Here is a 19,813-nt window from a genome sequence, read left to right as displayed (position 1 = left end):
ATTGGCGGGTTTGGGGAATAGGAAAAATAAGGATGTTCTATAAGTATGCAGTTAACTTTGATGAAAACATGAATTTAGAAAAAGAATAGAAAAGAACAACCTATTCTAATTTCTTGAAAATAAAAGCTGCATAATTTCAGATATAGAATGAAATGAGAAAAGGATAAACACCAACATAAATTATAAAATGTGGAGAGATATACAAAGTCACATGAAATGAAGCAATATTGAGAGAGTCGTATGGAAACAGAAGTCGCAAAATGGTAGGATTATAACCCAAGAGAAAATGTTCTTTACTTACATTAAATCACATAATGCATTATGTTACACGGAAGATCAAACATCACGAGACGCTGTCATAATCTCATTTTTGTTCTGCAAAAGGATGCCAGAAAGTGTCAGAATAAGTGCTAGTCTTTTCTACACTTTCTGGTACCGTACCAAATGGAAAATAAGCATCTTTCATTATTACCTTATAGACACATGGTGAAGCTAAAACATTTCTCATTAATTTCTAAATAAATTATTTGGATTTTCACATGACATGTCTACCATCTAGAATCCATTACAGAGGACAATTTGAATTACTACCAATTTAAATACGGTAGTTCTTTAGAAAAGGTGAATGATTTCACCTATATGTTTATAGTGTGTGCTGCTATTCAGCCCTCTTCTCCTCTGTTATTTGGCCTATTTCATGAATCCCCACTATAAATATCAAAAGGAGATAAGCTGTTTTATATTTGCCTCTGTTAGTCTCCCATTTGCTTATTATTTGCATGCCGCCTGGGGATAGCCTTACAGAGTCTGAACTTACTAATTCAGTTGTTTATTTATTTTCAACTCGCAATAGGCCTCGCACATGCCCATTTTTGTTTTAGACACTAGGATACAGTGCACCAAAGACTGAAAAAAATCTTTGCTCTTGTGCAGCTTATTTTCTAATGAGGGGAGACAGGCTATAACCAAATAAGTTGGAAAAATTATATAGACATTAGAATGGGTTAATTACTACAGAGGAAAATAGAGGATACAAGGTGAACAGACCATTCTGGGGGGGAGGGTGATAAGAAAACCTCACTATCATAAAATGATGATCTGTGGTAAAAGGGGGGAAAAAAAAAAGATGGTCACAGGGGAATTAATTCCTATATTCAAAGAGAGAATGTGGCCATTGGGTATTGTCAATATTACATATAGCTTCCAACCACAAATTTGATTTTTGATGAAAAGACCTTGGAATTATACAAAGAAAGAGAATTTTAATATTTATATGTATGAAAAAAGATATCCTAAGTTATAAGCCCCAAGTTTCAGAAGTCATCCCTGGTAACTCAGACGGTAAAGAATCTTCCTATAATGCAGGAGAACCTGGTTAAATCCCTAGGTCAGGAAGATCCCATGGAGAAGGGAACGGCAACCCACTCCAGGATTCTTGCCTGGAGAATTCCATGGACAGAGGAGCCTGGCGGGCTACAGTCCATGGGGTTGCAAAGAGTTAGACGCTACTGAAGCAACTTAACACATTTCAGGAGGCAAGAGCAGGGACGATTAAAGTCAGTAATAATAAGAGGAGAGGGGGAGATGTGTTTTGGTCTCTTGAAAGCAGTCCTAAGGGCCTGGATTACAAGGCAAGTGAAGCAGGTAAATAAAGCATCAACACAATGACTATTCCCAGAAGGGCAATAGGAATGTAATGTCATGGTGAAAAAGGCACTCCCAAAGCTATTGCATTTGTGGGCTGCTTGCTGCCAACAGCCTTTTGACATCAAAGTACTTCCATCTTCCAAATGCCTGTTTGGCAGTTGGCAAAGCCGCAGGAAGGGCCTTTCCAGAATGGAACAACTGGCTCATTTTACCCAAGTAAAGTCAGCAAGTGTTCTATGTTTTGTTGCTTTTGCACAAATAGGATGAGGCTAGTGCACATCCTATAAAGTTCATAATAATAAAATACAAGATCTCATTCACACTTGGTTGCATTGCCCATATATTAAGTAACTCTATAAATGTAAGCAAACTCCAGTGCTCTCAATTTAATTTGTCTATATATATTTCAGGAAAAGAAATTAGAGAGAATGATTAAACAGTTTAAAATGTTTACATAAACAAGACAACCTTTTTCCTTTTCTATTCTAAAATAAATATACATGTAGGAATAAATTTTGAGATGAATGGATAAAGAAAATGTGGTATATACATACAATTGAAAATCATTCAGCCATAAAAAAGAAAAAGAAACCTTGTCATATGCTACAATAAGGATGAATCTTGGGAGCATTGTGTATTAACATATGAAATTGAGACAGGAGAGAAGTAGGCAGGTCACAATCTTTAAAAGAATGACATAGTCATTGAGGAGATGACATAAACTGGTTAGAACCAGCTAGGACCAAGATTGCAGAAGATTTTACTCCAGTTGACTTTAAGCCTCATTTTATGCTCATTGTTATATAGTAGCATGCTAAATCAGAGAAGGCGATGGCACCCTACTCGCCTGGAAAATCCCATGGACGGAGGAGCCTGGTAGGCTACAGGCCATGGGGTCTTTGAGGGTCAGACACAACTGAGCGATTTCACTTTCACTTTTCGCTTTCATGCATTGGAGAAGGAAATGGCAACCCACTCTAGTGTTCTTGCCTGGAGAATCCCAGGGACGGTGGAGCCTGGTGGGCTGCTGTCTATGGGGTCGCACAGAGTCGGACATGACTGAAACGACTTAGCAGCAGCAGCAGGAGCAGCAGCATGCTAAATGACATACCCACAGGTGCCATGAAAATTCCCAAACTGACCATAAAAGACCAAAAAGTGGGCAGTGGTCCAACTCCTGGAAATCCTTGTCCCTTCCCTGAAAGAATTGGAATAATCCTCCTACTTGTTAGCATATGTAATTACCCAGCCCATAAAAACTAACCACCCCATTTATACAGGGCCTCTTGACTTTTTAGATGGCTCACACTTCATCTCTGTAGTGTGTATCTCCCAGAAAAACTTGTTTTCACTTTACTATGGCTTACTCTTGAATTCTTCCCTGCCAAGGACACTTACTTGGTGGCCTGTCTCAGGGACTCACCTGAGACCTGGGACATGACTGACCTGTTGCTCCCCATTTTCCTGCAGCAAAATAAGCCAGTCACAGAGGGACAAATACTGCATGATTCCACTTAGATGAGGTATTTGCAGAAGTCAGACTCACAAATGCAGAAAGCAGAATGGTGGTTGTTAGGGCTGGGCATGCGGGAGGGAGTAGGAAATAAGAAATTGCTATTCAATGAGAATGGAAGTATCAGTCATGCAAGATGAAAAAGTTCTTGAGAATCTGTTGTACAGCATTGTGCTTAGAGTTAACAATACTGTATACTTTAAAGTTGTTAAGAGAGTAAATCTCATGTGTTTTTTACCAAAAATTTTTTTAATGAATGAATTCTGGCTTCATAAAGCTATGTTGAAAGTTTATGTTTGTAACTTTGTTTTGCATCATTCTTTCCTACAAAATATCTGTAGCATCTATCAATCAGATCTTTGGTTGCCGGCAGCAAATCAATTTGAGGACTTTAATAAAAAACAAAAGCTACTGGAAGCATGTCTGAGTCACAGAGCCTTGACAGGATAGCTGGGGACCAGGCTTGGAATGAACCCAAAGATCCCAGGGCGAGAACCATAAGAGGCCAGCGTGGTCCCCATGATACTGTTGCCCCTTTTTTTGCCTTTTCACCCATTGCCATAAGAAACCCTGAATGGACAGTTGGCAGTCTCAGCTACAAATTCAATAGAAGTGTCACGAGGTTCTCTAGTGAAAGCATTTCTCCCTTGGATACTAAAACCTTTATATCAGCAGAGTTCAGAGTCACAGAGATTAGAAGCAACAAAAAATGTTAGTGACTCATTAAGTGTAATTGTAAAAGATACCGTCACCCCACTTTTACCCTTTGTTTCCCATACCACAGCATTTTATATGGGGAAAAAATCACTACCTACTGTATTCCTCACTAGCTTAGAACATAAACATCCTGAAGGATCATGCTAAAATTTTACAGGGTGTCAACTCCTGGGCATGAGCATAACTGAATCTTTTTTTTAATTAAAGTTGATTTACAGTGTTAGTTTCAGGTGTACAGCAAGTTGATTCAGTTTTTTTATGTGTGTGTGTCGGAGGGGGGTGGGGTGGGGGTTGTGTGTGTGTTCTTTTTCAGATTCTTTTCCACTTAGATTATTGTAATGCATATTGAATATTTTGTTTACTTTTGGCTGTGTTGGGCCTTTGTTGCTTTGCCCAGGCTTTCTGTAGTCGTGGCAAGCAGAGGCTACCCTTTGTTGCAGCGCACAGGCTCATCATTGCAGTGGCTTCTCTTGTTGCTGAGCACAGGCTCTAGGTACATGGGCTTCAGTAGTTGTAGCACGTGGGCTCAGTAGTTGTGGCACATGGGCTTGGTTGCTCCTTGGCTTGTGGAATTTTCCTGGACCAGGGATTGAATCCATGTCCCCTGCATAGCAGGCAGATTCTTATCCACTGTGCCACCAGGGAAGTTTATCTAAACAAATAGATAAACTTTTTATTTATCTATTATATATATGTGTGTGTGTGTGTATCTGTTAACATAATTGGATCTTAATAATCCATTCCACAGTTTTATAGGTGTATGCCTCTAGGCGATAGTGACATAAGATCATCAAATCTTATGGAATCAGCCCATTTCTTCCTCTGTTAACTGAAACCTTTTGGTCTGTAGCAAAGTGTGAGATATCATGACTTTGTATAAGGCATTCCATAAGTTCATGGATGGTGGTGCTAGCATGGCTTGAGTCCACGTTAAATGTCTTTTACAGTGAGAACATATCAGTGTCCCCTTTTTGATGGTTTTCCCAGGTAAGGTACCATATTCAAGATACCATTAACTGCTAGAAAATTGAGTATTAAGCTATTAAAGTTGAGATACGAGAAAGTCTGTGTTGAGCCCAGTCAGCCTGCTACCACAATCACTTTGAGTCCAAAATAGGATAAAAATACTGATGAGTGAGTGTAGGACAGGACATTTTGTTTAGCCGATTATTAAGAACTCCTTCACAGAGGAGGCTTTTGGTAAATATTCACATTGGATACAGTATTTGCATACTCAAAACCCATCCACACATCCCAAATATCCTTATTATCAATCTTCTGATTTTATTTTTTCCAACATACCTAACCCTTAGCCTCTGCTCATGAATTGATGTAGGTCCTTAACATACACCTCTCCATCTCTTCCTCTGGTAAAAGTTCCTCTTTATGGAGGATTTCTCCTTTGGAAGAAATGGAAGGATTTCTCCTTTCCAGTATTGAGTGGAATTGACTGATGCAAACATATTATTTAGAGCCATCTGTAAGGCAGACTTGAATTTTTTTTCCTCTGATTATAGGGGAAATCCACATAAGCCCATAGGTTGAGAGGGTGTTGCAGAATTAGACATGCTGGATGTGTGAGCCGTGTTGCTCCAGGTCCCCTCAGGTTCCACCTCTATTCCTGCCTGTATATATGACTTGGGTTTGATGACATAGTTCCTGCCTATGAATCAGAACACCTGGCTCTTGATGAGCACTCGGATTGCACAGACACCTGTTGTTTGTTAATCTCTATCAAAGCCAGGTTTTAAGCCAAGAACTATTTCTCAAAAGCATAATAGCTCTTGACAAAGAGGGCATGTCTGTATTCTAAAATGTCATGCCTGTAATTGTCCAATGAAACCTTCCCCAGGCTTTCTTTAAATCATTTATTCATTCAATGAGACTTTCAAAGCCCAGAAGGAAATAGATATAAAATAACATGCAAAAGATGTTGCTTAAAAAAAATTGTTATTCTTCATTCCTTACAACTCTTGAATTCTTTACAGGAAGACCTATCTACCTAGTTCTTTTAGGGTTTATTCCCTGCCTCCTTAAAACACCTTTAAGACATTCTGAAGACCTAGGTGTCTCAACCCAAGAGAGGAACTTCCAGAGAAAGATAGATGCCCCCTCATCATCTCTGTAAGACCTGGTTCTCAAGTTCTATTTTTCAATCTTGAGGTTTGTCTCTTCCCCTAAATAATTGACAGCAGGGATACCCAATTATTTTAGGGAAAACCCTACTTCTTAGGACAACTAATTCTGAATTTGAAGCCTAACTATATCAGAATTCTAAATCTAATATCCAGATACAAACTGGAGATCAAGTTATTATATTGAAAAGGGCAGATGTCCTATTGAGGCCTTTTATTTCAACTAATTATTAATAAGGGCTGTTTTATAGAATATGTTACATATATTTTGCTATTATTTTATTCTATGGAATGATTTGCTAGCCAGTATTCCAAATATGTTTTCAAAATTAAATACAGTGCTAGAATATATAGCATTTCCTACAGTGTAAGACATGCCTCTTCCTAATAGACAAGCATTTCAGTATTGAGTTTTTTAATTAATTAATTTGTTTTAATTGGAGGCTAATTACTTTACAATATTGTGGTGGTTTTTGCCATACATCGACATGAGTCAGCCACGGGTGCACATGTGTCCTCCAATCCTAAACAGTGTTGAGTTTTTAACCACAAAAGCATGTTGGTTTGGGCTTCCCTGGTGGCTCAAAGAATCCACCTGCTCACTGAAGAGACATAGGTTCGATCCCTGACCCGGGAAGATCCCATGTGCTGTAAAGCAGCTAAGCCTACGTGCCACAACTATTGAGCCTGTGCTGTAGAGCTCAAGAGCTGCAGCTTCGGAACTCACATGCCTCAACTACTGAAGCCCATGTACCCTAGAGTCCATGCTCAGCAACAAGATAAAGCACCACAACGAGGAGCCCACGCACCGCTCCAGTCCCGACCTGCTGCAACTAGAGAAAGCCACGTGCAGGAACAAAAACCCAGCAGAGTCAAAAGTAAACAATAAAAATAAATAAAATTGTTTTTAAAAGGCATATTGTTTTAAATTATACTGGTAGTAAATTAATTGGCGAAGGGAGAGTAATACAGACTTGGTTCTGAGTAAGTGAAAGCTTTCAGTCTAATATCAGCCTTATTTAGGTTTCCCTTAAGATACTACGTGCTAAGTCACTTCAGTTGTGTTCGACTCTTTGCGACCCTATGGACCTTGACCTGCCAGGCTCCACTGTCCGTGGGATTCTCCAGGCAAGAATACTGGAGTAGATAGCCATTCCCTCCTCCAGGAGATCTTCCAGACCCAGAGATCAAACCCCTGTCTCTTAGGTATCCTGCATTGGCAGGTGGGTTCTTTACCACTAGCGCCACCTGGGGAGCCCTGCACATCTGCCTAAAGTCCAGTGTATATAGATGAGCAGCAAAACAATAACAAATTCGTTATCCCTCAAAATTAAAAAAGAACAGCAACAACTTAAATGAACTGCACTATTTATAGCCTGCCAGTGGTAATAGGAGTGTGCTTCCCAGGCTGTGCTAGTGGTAAAGAGCTCACCTACAAATACAGAAGTTGCAGCTTCAGTCCTTGAGTCTGGAAGATCCCCTGGAGAAGGGTATGGCAACCTACCCCAGTATTCTTGCCTGGAGAATCCAATGAACAGAGCAGCCAGGTGGACTGCAGTCCATAGGGTTACAAAGAGTTGAACATGACTGAAGCAACTTAGCACTCACACAATGATGGGGGAGTTTTTTCTTACTGTCTCCAACTGTATGGTACAGTAATCCTTGAAAGAGGTTTTTTTAAGCAGTCACTTAAGAGCCTCTCTATTAGGAATTCCAAGGAGAAGGGCAGGCAGGAGATATGCAAAGGGGAGGTAATCTTTCTTCAACAAGTTGTACTTGTGGTATCCAGACTCTGAACTGAGCTGTGATTTCAGCAATAAGGATAAAGAAGGTATGTAAAGTTACTGACCCTTCACAAATATCTTTGGTGCCTCAGGCAAGTAACAGGAACACTTTCTTAAGGATAATCTAAATTAAGATCACTGACAACTTGGGTAATTCCCTAACAGTGCAGTGTTTAGGACTCCATGCTTCCACTACAGGAGTCCCAGGTTTGATCCCTGGTCAGGGAACTAAGGACTTTCCAGGTGGCTCAATGGTAAAGAATCTACCTGCCAAGCAGGAGATACAGGCTCAATCCCTGGATTGGGAAAATCCCCTGGAGAAGGAAATGGCAACCCACTCCAGTGTTCTTGCCTGGGAAATCCCATGGACAGAGGAGCCTGCCCCGGCCACAGTTTGTGGGGTTGCAGAGTCAGATACAACTTAACGACTAAACCACCACCACCACGAGGGAACTAAGATTCTGCAAGCCATGTGGCTTGACCAAAAAAAAAAAAAAAAAATCACTGACAACTTGGAAACTGAGACACTTATGTGATCTCTAGCTCGTACAACATTTAACACATTCCCTCTCCAATAAGATTAATTAATCCAATATAACAAATATTAAAGTACATCTATCACTTGTCAGGCAATTAGATACATAGATGGAATATGTTTAGCCCTCAGGAAAACATATTTGTTGTTATATCTTCATTAAGTAGAAGACATAACAACAAATCCAATCAATACATTATGAAAATTGATAAATAATGGCAGTGTGCCAAAGGTTCGATGGAGTTATTAGAGAAATACCTAAGAGAGGTAGAGGAGGAGAAGACAGTGACAAGGAAGGCTTTTTATACGATAGGATTTTTTAACTGACTCTCTAAAGAAGAAATGGGAGTTTGCTAGGCAAAGGAAAGTGTAAAAGACATTCTAGGTAGAGAAAACAACGTACGTAAAGGCAAAAAATATAAAATGTATGGCCTTGCCATCTTGCCTCTTGATTTAGTCAGGAAACAGATGGCACACTTGAAAGGTTAACTGCAAAGAGTTTAATGAAGATGACTATTTCCAGAAATGTGGGCCAAGTCAAGGGCACCAACAAAGAATGATGAAGCATTCAGTGGGAAGCTATAATGACCTGGCCAGAGGGGCAGGGAAAGGGAATGAGACTGCCAGAACCTGCTGAGAGGCAGAGCCGTGGGAGAGGGACTACCCAACAGCAACCTCAACCAGAAGCAGAAGAAAACAACCACTACCAAATCACAGCCTGGCAGAGACAAAGTGAAAGTGAAGTCGCTCAGTCGTGTCCGACTCTTTGCGACCCCGTGGACTGTAGCCCACCAGGCTCCTGCGTCCATGGGATTCTCCAGGCAAGAATACTGGAGTGGGTTGCCATTTTCTTTTCCAGGGGATCTTCCCAACCCAGGGATAGAACCCAGGACTCCTGCATGACAGGCAGATGCTTTAACCTCTGAGCCACCAGGGAATCCCGACAGAGACAAAGGGAGGGGTAAAGACCCTGTCCTCCCTTTCCTCCAGTCTCCAGCAGACCCCCCTCCCGCTAGCTGAAACCCACTGCAGCCCAGAGGACAAAGGGTTTTGAGAAAGCTTCTGTAAAGGTTGGCCTTCTGAGGCCGGGAGAGCAGAGACTAGATCCGTAGAGGCCAATAATCATTAGTACATATATCTCAGATTCATATCCCATGTCTGAACAATTTCCTGCTTCTTGAACAGGTATGGCTAACCCAGGACTAAACCTCTAACTGACATGATGAGTTTGCCCTCGTTTCTTCTTCCTTGACTGATATAAGGAGTAGCTTGTTGACCTAAATGATAGGAAAAGATTCTTAAGATCATTGCAACCTCTGCCCTGAACCAAAACTTTCTGTATACATCCTTTTAATCATGGTAATGTGATAATTATCCTATCAGATATTTAAAAATAAGTAATCCTGAGTGTGAGATGACATATAAGTGCTTATTTGTCTATCTAAAAATATCTACATTAATATTGTCAGTGGATGAAACTGGCTTGCGTATTAGTTTCATAGAATTTTTTTGTTCACTTGAGACACTGCATATTTGATTTATAAACTCTAGTTAAGTCACATTTAAAGTATCTTCAGATTTATGGTGCTACATTGTTTGAAATAGAACAAGTTGTCCTTTTACAACCTTTTTTTCTATTTATTTTTCAGATCAATAACTCGATCTTATTACCGCAACTCGGTTGGTGGATTTTTAGTATTTGACATTACTAACCGACGATCTTTTGAACATGTGAAAGATTGGCTGGAAGAAGCAAAAATGCACGTACAGCCATTTCAGATTGTATTTCTGCTAGTGGGACATAAATGTGATTTAGCTTCACAACGTCAAGTTACAAGGGAAGAAGCTGAAAAACTGTCAGCAGACTGTGGTATGAAGTATATAGAAACCTCAGCAAAAGATGCTACGAATGTTGAGGAATCCTTCACTATCTTGACAAGAGACATATATGAACTTATTAAAAGGGGAGAGATTTGTATTCAGGATGGCTGGGAAGGGGTTAAAAGTGGTTTCGTTCCAAATACTGTGCATTCTTCTGAGGAAGCAGTAAAGCCCAGGAAAGAGTGCTTCTGCTGACTTCAAACATACCAAAGAATTAAGAACAGATTGGATGTCATTTCAGGATAAATACCAACATTAACAACAGAATGATATGATGAAAGCATTTTAAAAAGTTATAAACCCATGCTAATGCTGTTTTGTAAGGTATTTAATTCAGAGCAATATGCTAACTTGTTAAACTACCAGATTGGTATTTTGCTAAATTATCAAGCAAAGCAGACAACATTTTCTGGAAACTGGAGTGTCTACATAATTGCCTTCATTCTCATTTTGTTAGCATATAACTGACCATAATATCCAAATATGTCAATATTACTCGTGTTTCTTGATAGTTTGAAATGGATGTTTTATGCACACATATAATCTATTGAAAAGATTTTATCAGGAGTTACATTCTCTAGCATTAATTAATATTAAATAGTAAAGTGGATTTAAAAGTGCACTGTTCATTTACAAAGTAAACAATCTCAGAGTTATTAACTAGGCCTAAAATAACAATTTCTTGCTTAAAGTGGCAGGTTTGTAACCATTCTCTGAAATATTCTCCCTTAATTTTGCTTGAACATGAAAAGATAAGTTTTATATTAATTTTTGTTCTCTCATTTATTGCTCCTGAAAATTTTATGTTTTATAGAGACATCTAAGGATCTCAGCAAAATATTTTATTATAAATATTTGTAAAAATCAAAATGAAGGGTCACTTTCAGCAAATGTTTTGTTTTTATAGTATACTGTCCTTAATAAGATAAGAAAAATGAATTTATATACTGATGACATTTTCAAAGAAAGTAAATCCAGTCTACCTTGATCTATTGTCAAAATTATCAATATAGGTAAGTGTAGAATATTTTTAATAATTGCTTTTTATGTTCAAGTGAATTTCCAAATTTCCCCATTTTCAATACAAGGAAAGTGTAGAAAATATATTACGGGGCAAGAAAAATTGACTAGATGTTTGAAATAACATTCATCATCAGTAAAAGTAAAAATAAAATAATGAGTTAAGGCTATAAGATAATGTTTGAGCTTCCTAATTTTTAACTTGTTAATTAAATCCCCCTCCTGAAAGGGACGTTTTTATGACAATGTCAAATATTTTATAATATACGTTTCTATTCTGTTCTGTAAACCATTCTTGATCACAAACTGCTTTTTGGAATCATAAGGTCTTTACTGTTTAACTGTAGTTGCTTCATTTGTCTGAAAACCAAATTTGTATAGTAGAAAGAATAATGAGAAATCAGAAAACCTGGTTCTAAGCTTGCCTTTGCTTTCCAGCATTCATACATGAGTAAGTAACAACTTCTGTTAGTTTTCTCATCTGTAAAACAAGGCTAATGACCTCATTAATTGTATTTCATGGAATTATTTTGGGAATCCAGTGAATCATGTAGAAAAGTTTTGTGAGTGGAGAAAGAATTATGCAAATGTGAGATCAATATCAACTGCTGATGGGCATACTATTATATTTACAATGGATGAGAATTTTTCCCATGTTATCTTCCTTCCCTCCCACACAGAAGGAGCAAAGAAGGTGTATGCTTTCATGGACCTGGCGCAGTTCTTGGCTTGATATATTTGTGTAGACTGTTACCCTGAAACTCCGCTCCTCTAAAGTGGAAATGTTAGGCAAGAAAATCCCACGAGACTTAATTCAATCAAAAGTCATGTTTGAATGTGGTTTTTGTGCCTCTTTGAATGTTTAAATACTAGTACCTTTCTAGATTAATGTAGGTATTTTTATAGTGCCTGTAGAGACTATGAATTATACCATTGCTATAATTTTTTTAATATATTGTAAATGTTTTCTTGGTATCCTTGGATTAATTTTACTTGAGTAAGTTCCAACTATAACTGGGCAGATAAGACAATACTGTCACCCCAAAAGTGAAGTAGTCTCGTTTTATTGTTATAATTTAAAATCTTATCATTTTCATCAGTTCAAAGTAGCATAAACTCACATAGTGAATACTTAACAGTAAAGTACAGTTATTTGTGGCTATTTGTAAAGTTAAACAGCTAAAATATAAAATGTGATTTAACTTTCAGTGGATACCCTTTGTAATACTAATGTTGGTACAGCACTCATGTTTGGTCAAAGCATATGATGTGTTCCAAGATTTAGAATCAAGTTAAGAAATCAAAAGAAACAAATGGGAATGCAGGGCCCCATAAAGCTGATACTTAGCAGAATCACACATAAGCAGAAGCAAGCATCAAAGTGTAATTCTTATATCGTGGTTGATATTCTTTCCATAATCATGCTGTGTCAGGGTGTGTGTGTGCTGAATAAAAGGGGAAATGCCATCTAACAGAATCTACAAAGTCTAAAATTGGGCTAAATCGTTATATTATAGAGGAGCTGAAATTTTTGAGTTCTTATACCAGATTGCCAAATATCTTTATAACCTTAGCCAGATATCTTTATCTATTTATCTGCCTATCTCCCTATACATATAAGTAACTGACCTATTTTCGTACACATCATTATGTAGCATATGGATAATAATGCCAATGTAGTAAAGATATTAGCTCCAGGCAAAATATTTTGAGTAAGGTTCTTATAAATCAAAAATACTCAATTTTATATTAGAATTATATAATTTAATATTTAATTTAAACCTTACTTAAATTAAAATCTTTAAAATGAACAATGTAGCTAATTTAATAATTAGCTAATTGTTAAATATTTTAAATGTGATTAAAAAGAAATGAAAAACTATCCAATCATATAACAAATTTGTCCCTGACAGAAATTGCTCATCTTGAGTATTATTAACACTTTCAGGGCATGTAGTGATATGTTTCATTAAATGGTAAGCTTAAGCCAAAATGATTATGTAATTGGAGTGTGGAGTGTGTAAATGCGGCCTTTATATACACGGTAGTAGCAAACAAGAGTTTTTGAGCCTGGAAACTTGGGAGTTTACTCTAGGTTTCCCAAAGCTGCAAAGCAGTTTCGGTTTGTTTGGTTGGTTAGTTGGTTTGATTTGGTAGCAATCAAAGCAGTCATTTCTATTATTGTTAAGATAACTTTGGCAGTCTTTTTATCCAACTTTACATCATGAAAAAACTGAATCTGTGAATTAATAAAATCATCTTAGTGCTGCTTTTGTCAGATTTTATATTGCCATTGGTTAAATTAAGAACAAAGCTTCAGGTTTCCTTGGTGGTCTAGTTGGGTTAAAATTCTGCCTTGCGCTGCAGGGGACACTGATTCCATCCCTGATCCAGGAAGATCCCACATGCCGCAGGGCAACTAAGCCCATGTGCCACAACTACTGAACCCACACTCTAGAACCTTCGAGATGCAATTACTGAGTGCAAGCTCCTCAACTTCTGAAGCCCTTTCTTCCCAGAGCCTGTGCTCCACAAGAGAGCCACCAAAATGAGAAGCCCACACACAACAGCTAGAGAGTAGCCCCTGCTCACCGCAACTAGAGAAGGCTTCATGCATGGTAATGAAGACCTAGCAAAGCCAAAAATAAATACGTAAATGAAATTATAAAAAGAAGAACACAGTTTCCTTTGACTTTGTGAAATAAAATTCACAGATAAGGCAAGATAAGAAAAATCTAAACAAAAGAATTCTCTGCCCTTTGGCCTCCTCTCTCCCCCACTGTGCATCAACCAAATCTCTTTCATCAGCAGGAATACCTGCTCAATCATTAAGAGCACCATTGGCCAAGCATCAAAAAGACAATTCCTTAAAAGATAACATTCCTTCTTGGTCTTGTAAAGGATCACATAACCTACCATGATGACACTTAGACCTGGATTATGTAAACTGTCACTAATGATACATCATTTGATGTACAGCCTTCTGTCTCAAAAAAATATATAACCTGTGCCTTGACTTATGACAAGTAGAATAGTTCTCAGAGCTTTCTGAGATATACTTCCCAGGTTTTATTTCTCAAATTCGGCTCAAATAAAAATTTCCAATTCTTTCTTAGGTCGACTGAATAGTGTTTCTTCTACAACTTAAAAGAGTGCACTCTATTTCCTTAGTTATGACATAGAAGCATTCAAAAGACTAAAGACCTGTTTGATAAGCTAACTCATTTGTTCCCCAATAACTGCCCGAAGAGATTCAGTTGGAAATGCAAAGGAAATCATTAAGAAAAAATAAACACTATTAAGGCTTTAAAGTTAGATTCTTAGTATTTTAAAATAGTAGAATACATTCCCAATCAGAACCTACTTTTGGATATTCCACAGCTGATAAACAACCATCTCTGCTTCAGAATCTTTCTAAATTCGTTTTCTCACTAAACTTTCCTGAGCAACTGATCTTAAAATAACTAACAAACTGTTCTCCTGAACCTGAATGAACTGCTACATGACTTGGTATTTCCAAAATCTTAATAACACATGAGTGATGAGCTATGACAATCTAATCAATTACTATACAATCTAATTCACATCATTATGATATAGAATAAATATAAAAGAAAAAATTTAAAGATATTAAAAAACTGGTGTTCCTTGTTGGTATGTCTCTGGGTAAATTTTTCATCATTTTTTTAATAGTACCTAAAACATTATCTATGTGACATTCAGTGACTATTAATTGATGATTATTATGCTGAGTTAATCCTATTTAATGTGGGATCCGTATACTTAGTTTTAGTTTATATATTCCATGGAGGAACAAACATGTTTTGCTACAATTTCTCTTGCAATTTTTTCAGAATGACAGCCAATGGAAGAAAGATATGGCATAAAGTTTTTGAAGTATGTTATTTGATTTTAAATAATGAATAAAAAGAATGAGAATGAGAACTCATTGTCACATGATTGTTACATTATCTATTTTTCATGCGCCATCTTTAGCAGTGCTTTTAAAGCAGAAGCAACTACTAAATACATGTGTGTATTTATTCACAAGTGAAGTATGAATAAGAATCTGAGATCTGAAATCTCTAATATATTACATATACCTTGATGGAGTGTGGGGTAGAACAGTATAATCAAGCATTAACATATATGCAGCAAGATGTATGAATATTCACACTAAAAAGTCAAGTTTATCAATAACCAGGTCAGGTCAAATTTTTGTTGCCAAATGAGTTATCAAAAGAATTTATGATTTTCAGCGTGTTTTGGATTTCAGAATTGCAGAAAAGGGAACATGATCATCCACCTCGCTTTAACAGATATTTCAGAATTTGTGACTTTTTTGTAGTTGGTTCATCTTTGTCATGCTTCAGCCTCTCACGTAGTAGGAACTTATTAGATTTTGAATTGAGCTGTTAAACCACACAAAATTTTCTTAACTTCAGCATGCATAAACAGTTTTACATGTAAAATATTTACAACAATGATTGGTACATAGTAAGCACTTGATAAATGTCACCTATAATTTTTATTTTATTTTTAGGATAATTCTTTTAACTACAAACTTGCCATGAAGCCAGTTTTAATCCCTGTGATGTGCCAGGAACTAATTGTTAATAATGGCTATCTTACTGGTCTGATTCTTGGAGTCAGGGAAGAATGCTCTAACAAGGATTGTTGGCGATCCCAGCATCTGACCAGATGGACAGGTGCTTGAATGATCAGAGGCCATCATGTCTCTAAAGCAGTTCTGGGAAGTCATCACCAGGAACAGCACATGCACTCTGTGCTAAGAACTGTAGGTCAAAGGATTGGACTTCTTAGTTATATATAAAATGGTTATCAACATTGTTTTTTAAAAGATATTTTGGTAACAGCTTTATTGACATAGTTTACATACAAAACCCACTTAAGATGTACAGTTAAATGGTTTTTAGTACACTCAAAATTGTGCGGTCATCACTGCAATCAGTTTCAGAACATTTGTGTCACCTGAAAAAGGAAATTCTGTACTCTCTAGCTGTCACTCCCAATACCCTCCCCACCCCACACTACCAGAGTCCTAAACAAACACTAATCTACTTTATGTCCCTATATTTGCCTATAGTGTACATTTCATATAAGTGGAATAGTATAATATGTGGTCTTTGATGACTGACTTCTTTCAATTAGCATAATGTTTCTAAGGTAGTACCATCATTTTGGGCTTCCCTGATGGCTCAGACTGTAAAGAATCTGCCTGCAATGTCGGAAACCTGGGTTTGATCCCTGGATCAGGAAGATGCCCTGGAGAAGGAAATGGCAACCCACTCCAGTATTCCTGCCTGAAGAATTCCATGGACAGAGGAGCCTGGCAGGCTGTGGGGTTGCAAACAGTCAGACAGATTTGACTGAGCGACAAACACACACACATTTTAACAGAAGTGTTCCCATTATGTAATGAATACTAGCTAATTGTACAAAATTTGGAAAATATAGAAAAATAGAGTGGTGACAGAAGAATCACTGTTAGACTCATTTCTGAAAATAATTACGTCAATATTTAATTTATTTCCTCTTAGTAATGTAAAAAGAAATATATATATATAAGAAGGGAGATACATAAAGTAGAAAATGAAAGATTCCTTTTATCCTAGGTCAATTCCATTCTCCTTGAAGAGAAAATAACTGTTCACAATTTTATGTGTATCCTTCATGTCATTTTCTTATGTATTTACACATGCTATACACACATATACAGTGGAGGAGGGACTACATAAATGAAATTCACTTAAATTATTCTGTTACTTGCTTTTTACACATAATAAGGATCTTGGAAATCTCTTTCTGTTGACATACATTGATTTTTCTCTTTGACGGCTTCATAGAGTACCACAATATAAAGGGAATTATCATATCTACTTTTAATAGAAATTTATATTACTTCCAATTTTTCTACTATAAATAATGTTACAATGAACATATCAGTGAACATATTTTGGTGCAAATGTGTGGGTAGTTTATATGATAGATTCCTAAAAGTGTCCTTGCTCGGTCAAAGGGCATTGCACATTTTTCAGTAGCTGTTGCCAAATTTCATTTAAAAAGAAGTCAATGATAGTCTCAAAAAAGAAAGTAAAACAACATCTGTTGGTAATTCCCTGGAAGTCCAGCGGTTAGGACTCAGCATTTCTGCTGCAAGGGCCTGGGTTCAGTCCCTGGTTGGGGAACTAAGCTACATGGCACAAGCTGCATGACACAGCCAAAAAAATTTGTTCCCCTCACATCTTTATTAATACTAAATACTGGAAAAAAATTTTTTCTCATTTTAATTTGCATTTTTCTATCCTGAGGCTGAGCAGCCTTCATAAATTTATTGATCATTGATTTTTTCTTTGGTGAATTGCCTACTGATATTCTTTTTCAATTGGATTATTAGAATTTTTCTTACTGTTTCTTAAGTAAAGCTTTCTTTAGAAAAGAAATTATAGAAATAGAAAATTAGAAAAAAATAGAAATTATTTGTTTTTAATTGATTTTGGCTGCTCTGGGTCTTCATTGTGGCACACAAACTTCTCCAGTTGCAGGGCATGGGCTTATCTACAGTATGTGGAATCTTAGTTCCCCAACCAGGGATGGAACCCAAACCCCCTGCATTGGGAGCACAGACCCTTATCCTGAACCACCAGGGAAGTCTTTTGTTTTGTATGTTAAAGTTACTTTCTTCCAACCAGTTACTACTTGCTTGTGGTATCTTTGGAGAAGGAAATGGCAACCCACTCCAGTACTCTTGCCTAGAAAATCCCATGAACGGAGAAGCCTGGTAGGCTGCAGTCCATGGGGTCACTAAGAGTCAGACACGACTGAGTGCCTTCACTTTCATGCATTGGAGAAGGAAATGGCAACCCACTCCAGTGTTCTTGCCTGGAGAATCCCAGGGATGGGGGAGCCTGGTGGGCTGCCGTCTGTAGGGTCACACAGAGTTGGACACGACTGATGCGACTTAGCAGCAGCATGGTATCTTTCGTTGTAAAATTTTTGTTTTCTTTTGTGTTTTCTAGAATTTCTGTCTTGGGTAGGAATTTCTTCCCTGACCCCAAGTTATAAAATACTCTCCTACATTTTGCTTTTGATGTTTATTCTTTTACATATCAGAACTTAACCTATACATGATGGTATGACATAGGAATTTATTTCTGAATATTTAGTCTAAATAATCCATTGTTCCAATGTCATTCCTTCCTTTGTCCAAACATTTGAATTGCCATCTTTATCACATAGATTTACATTTCTGTATTTTAGCACTGTCTATGTCTATACAAAAGTTGTTTCCAGACTTCAGTTTCATCGATTATTGTTCTATTGTTGAGCTTACCACATTTTCATTTACTGAATTTTTAAAATATAGGTGTCACAATGACCAAATCAGTTGCTCTCAGTCCTTCCCACATCCACCAACATCCAGAATCTGGTGTCTAAGTACTATTTTGCACTGAAAAGAGCCAGGGCTCTCTTATGACATGCCTGGTTCTTGGTCTGGAGCGGGAAATGAACAAAACGACCCTGGGTTGTTGTCACATCAGAAAGTAAAAAAGCTATCAAAGAATACTGTGGACATAGCAAAGAGACTTGGAAGCAAATCTGAAGAGGCTAAAACTAGGACAATATGAGTGTCACCATGAATAATAGTGTAAGTGAGTAAGTGAAGTCACTCAGTAGTATCCAACTCTTTGCGACCCCGTGGACTGTAGCCTACCAGGCTTCTCCGTCCGTGGGATTCTCCAGGCAAGAATACTGGAGTGGGTTACCATTTCCTTCTCCAGGGGATCTTCCTGACCCAGGGATTGAAGCCAGGTCTCCCGCATTGGAGGCAGACGCTTTAACCTCTGAGCCACCAGGGAAAAATAATAGTGTAGTAAAATATTTTAAAATCTGTGAGTTAAATTGATAGAAAAACTCAATGTATAATGAAAGGAGTCACTCATGCTTCTCTTTTGTGATTCCCAGACCCATGTATTCCAGATATAGGGAAACTATAGCATATAATTGTTGCTGATTCAGTGTGCTGTAGTCAGTCCATGGGATCACAAAGAGTCAGACACAACTGAGCAACTGAACTGAAGTGAACTGATTCAAAGCATATACTTCATTCTTTAATATTGAACCTCATCCTTAGCTTTTATCTCCTGTATGACTCTGTAACTGAGTCTTCAGCAAGCCATTTTACCTTTCAGGTAGGCCAACTGCTTCTGGGTAATGAGGTGTTCAGGAAGACCAAATAACTCTATAAGCATGAACCCAGTGCTGGACTTCCTTTGCTGTGAAGTTAGTTCCTTGATCAGACCCAAAGCTCTAAGGGAATCTTTTGAGTTCAAGTATGGCCATGAAGCCAAAAGCATTGCAGACAGTGAAGGTAAAACCATACTCAATATGTACCTATTCCCATGTGGACAAATCTCCATACCTTTCATGACTGTAAAGGTCCAATGTGATTATCCTTCAATGAGTGCTCAGTCCCTGTCAAAGGGGACCTCCAAGACCACACCCAGTTTCAGTAATTCACAGAAAGATTCGGAGAACTCAGCAGATAATCTACTCATGG

The 19,813-nt window shown here is 37.6% G+C and overlaps 1 protein-coding gene across 1 annotated transcript in view; it reads left to right on the top strand.

Moving 5' to 3' along the window:
* The window catches only part of RAB39A (RAB39A, member RAS oncogene family), a 37,975-nt gene extending 22,798 nt beyond the window's left edge, over positions 1-15,177 (top strand). Inside the window, exon 2 of the mRNA XM_005689417.3 lies at positions 9,981-15,177. Within this exon, the coding sequence (XP_005689474.1) occupies positions 9,981-10,407 (427 nt within the window). The 3' untranslated portion in view covers positions 10,408-15,177. The remainder of the gene's footprint in view (positions 1-9,980) is intronic.

The sequence above is a fragment of the Capra hircus genome, chromosome 15, assembly GCF_001704415.2.
Source record: "Capra hircus breed San Clemente chromosome 15, ASM170441v1, whole genome shotgun sequence".
Classification (NCBI taxonomy): domain Eukaryota; kingdom Metazoa; phylum Chordata; class Mammalia; order Artiodactyla; family Bovidae; genus Capra; species Capra hircus.
The sequence above is the reverse complement of the archived record's forward strand: the minus strand, read 5'-3'. Positions and strand labels throughout refer to the sequence as shown.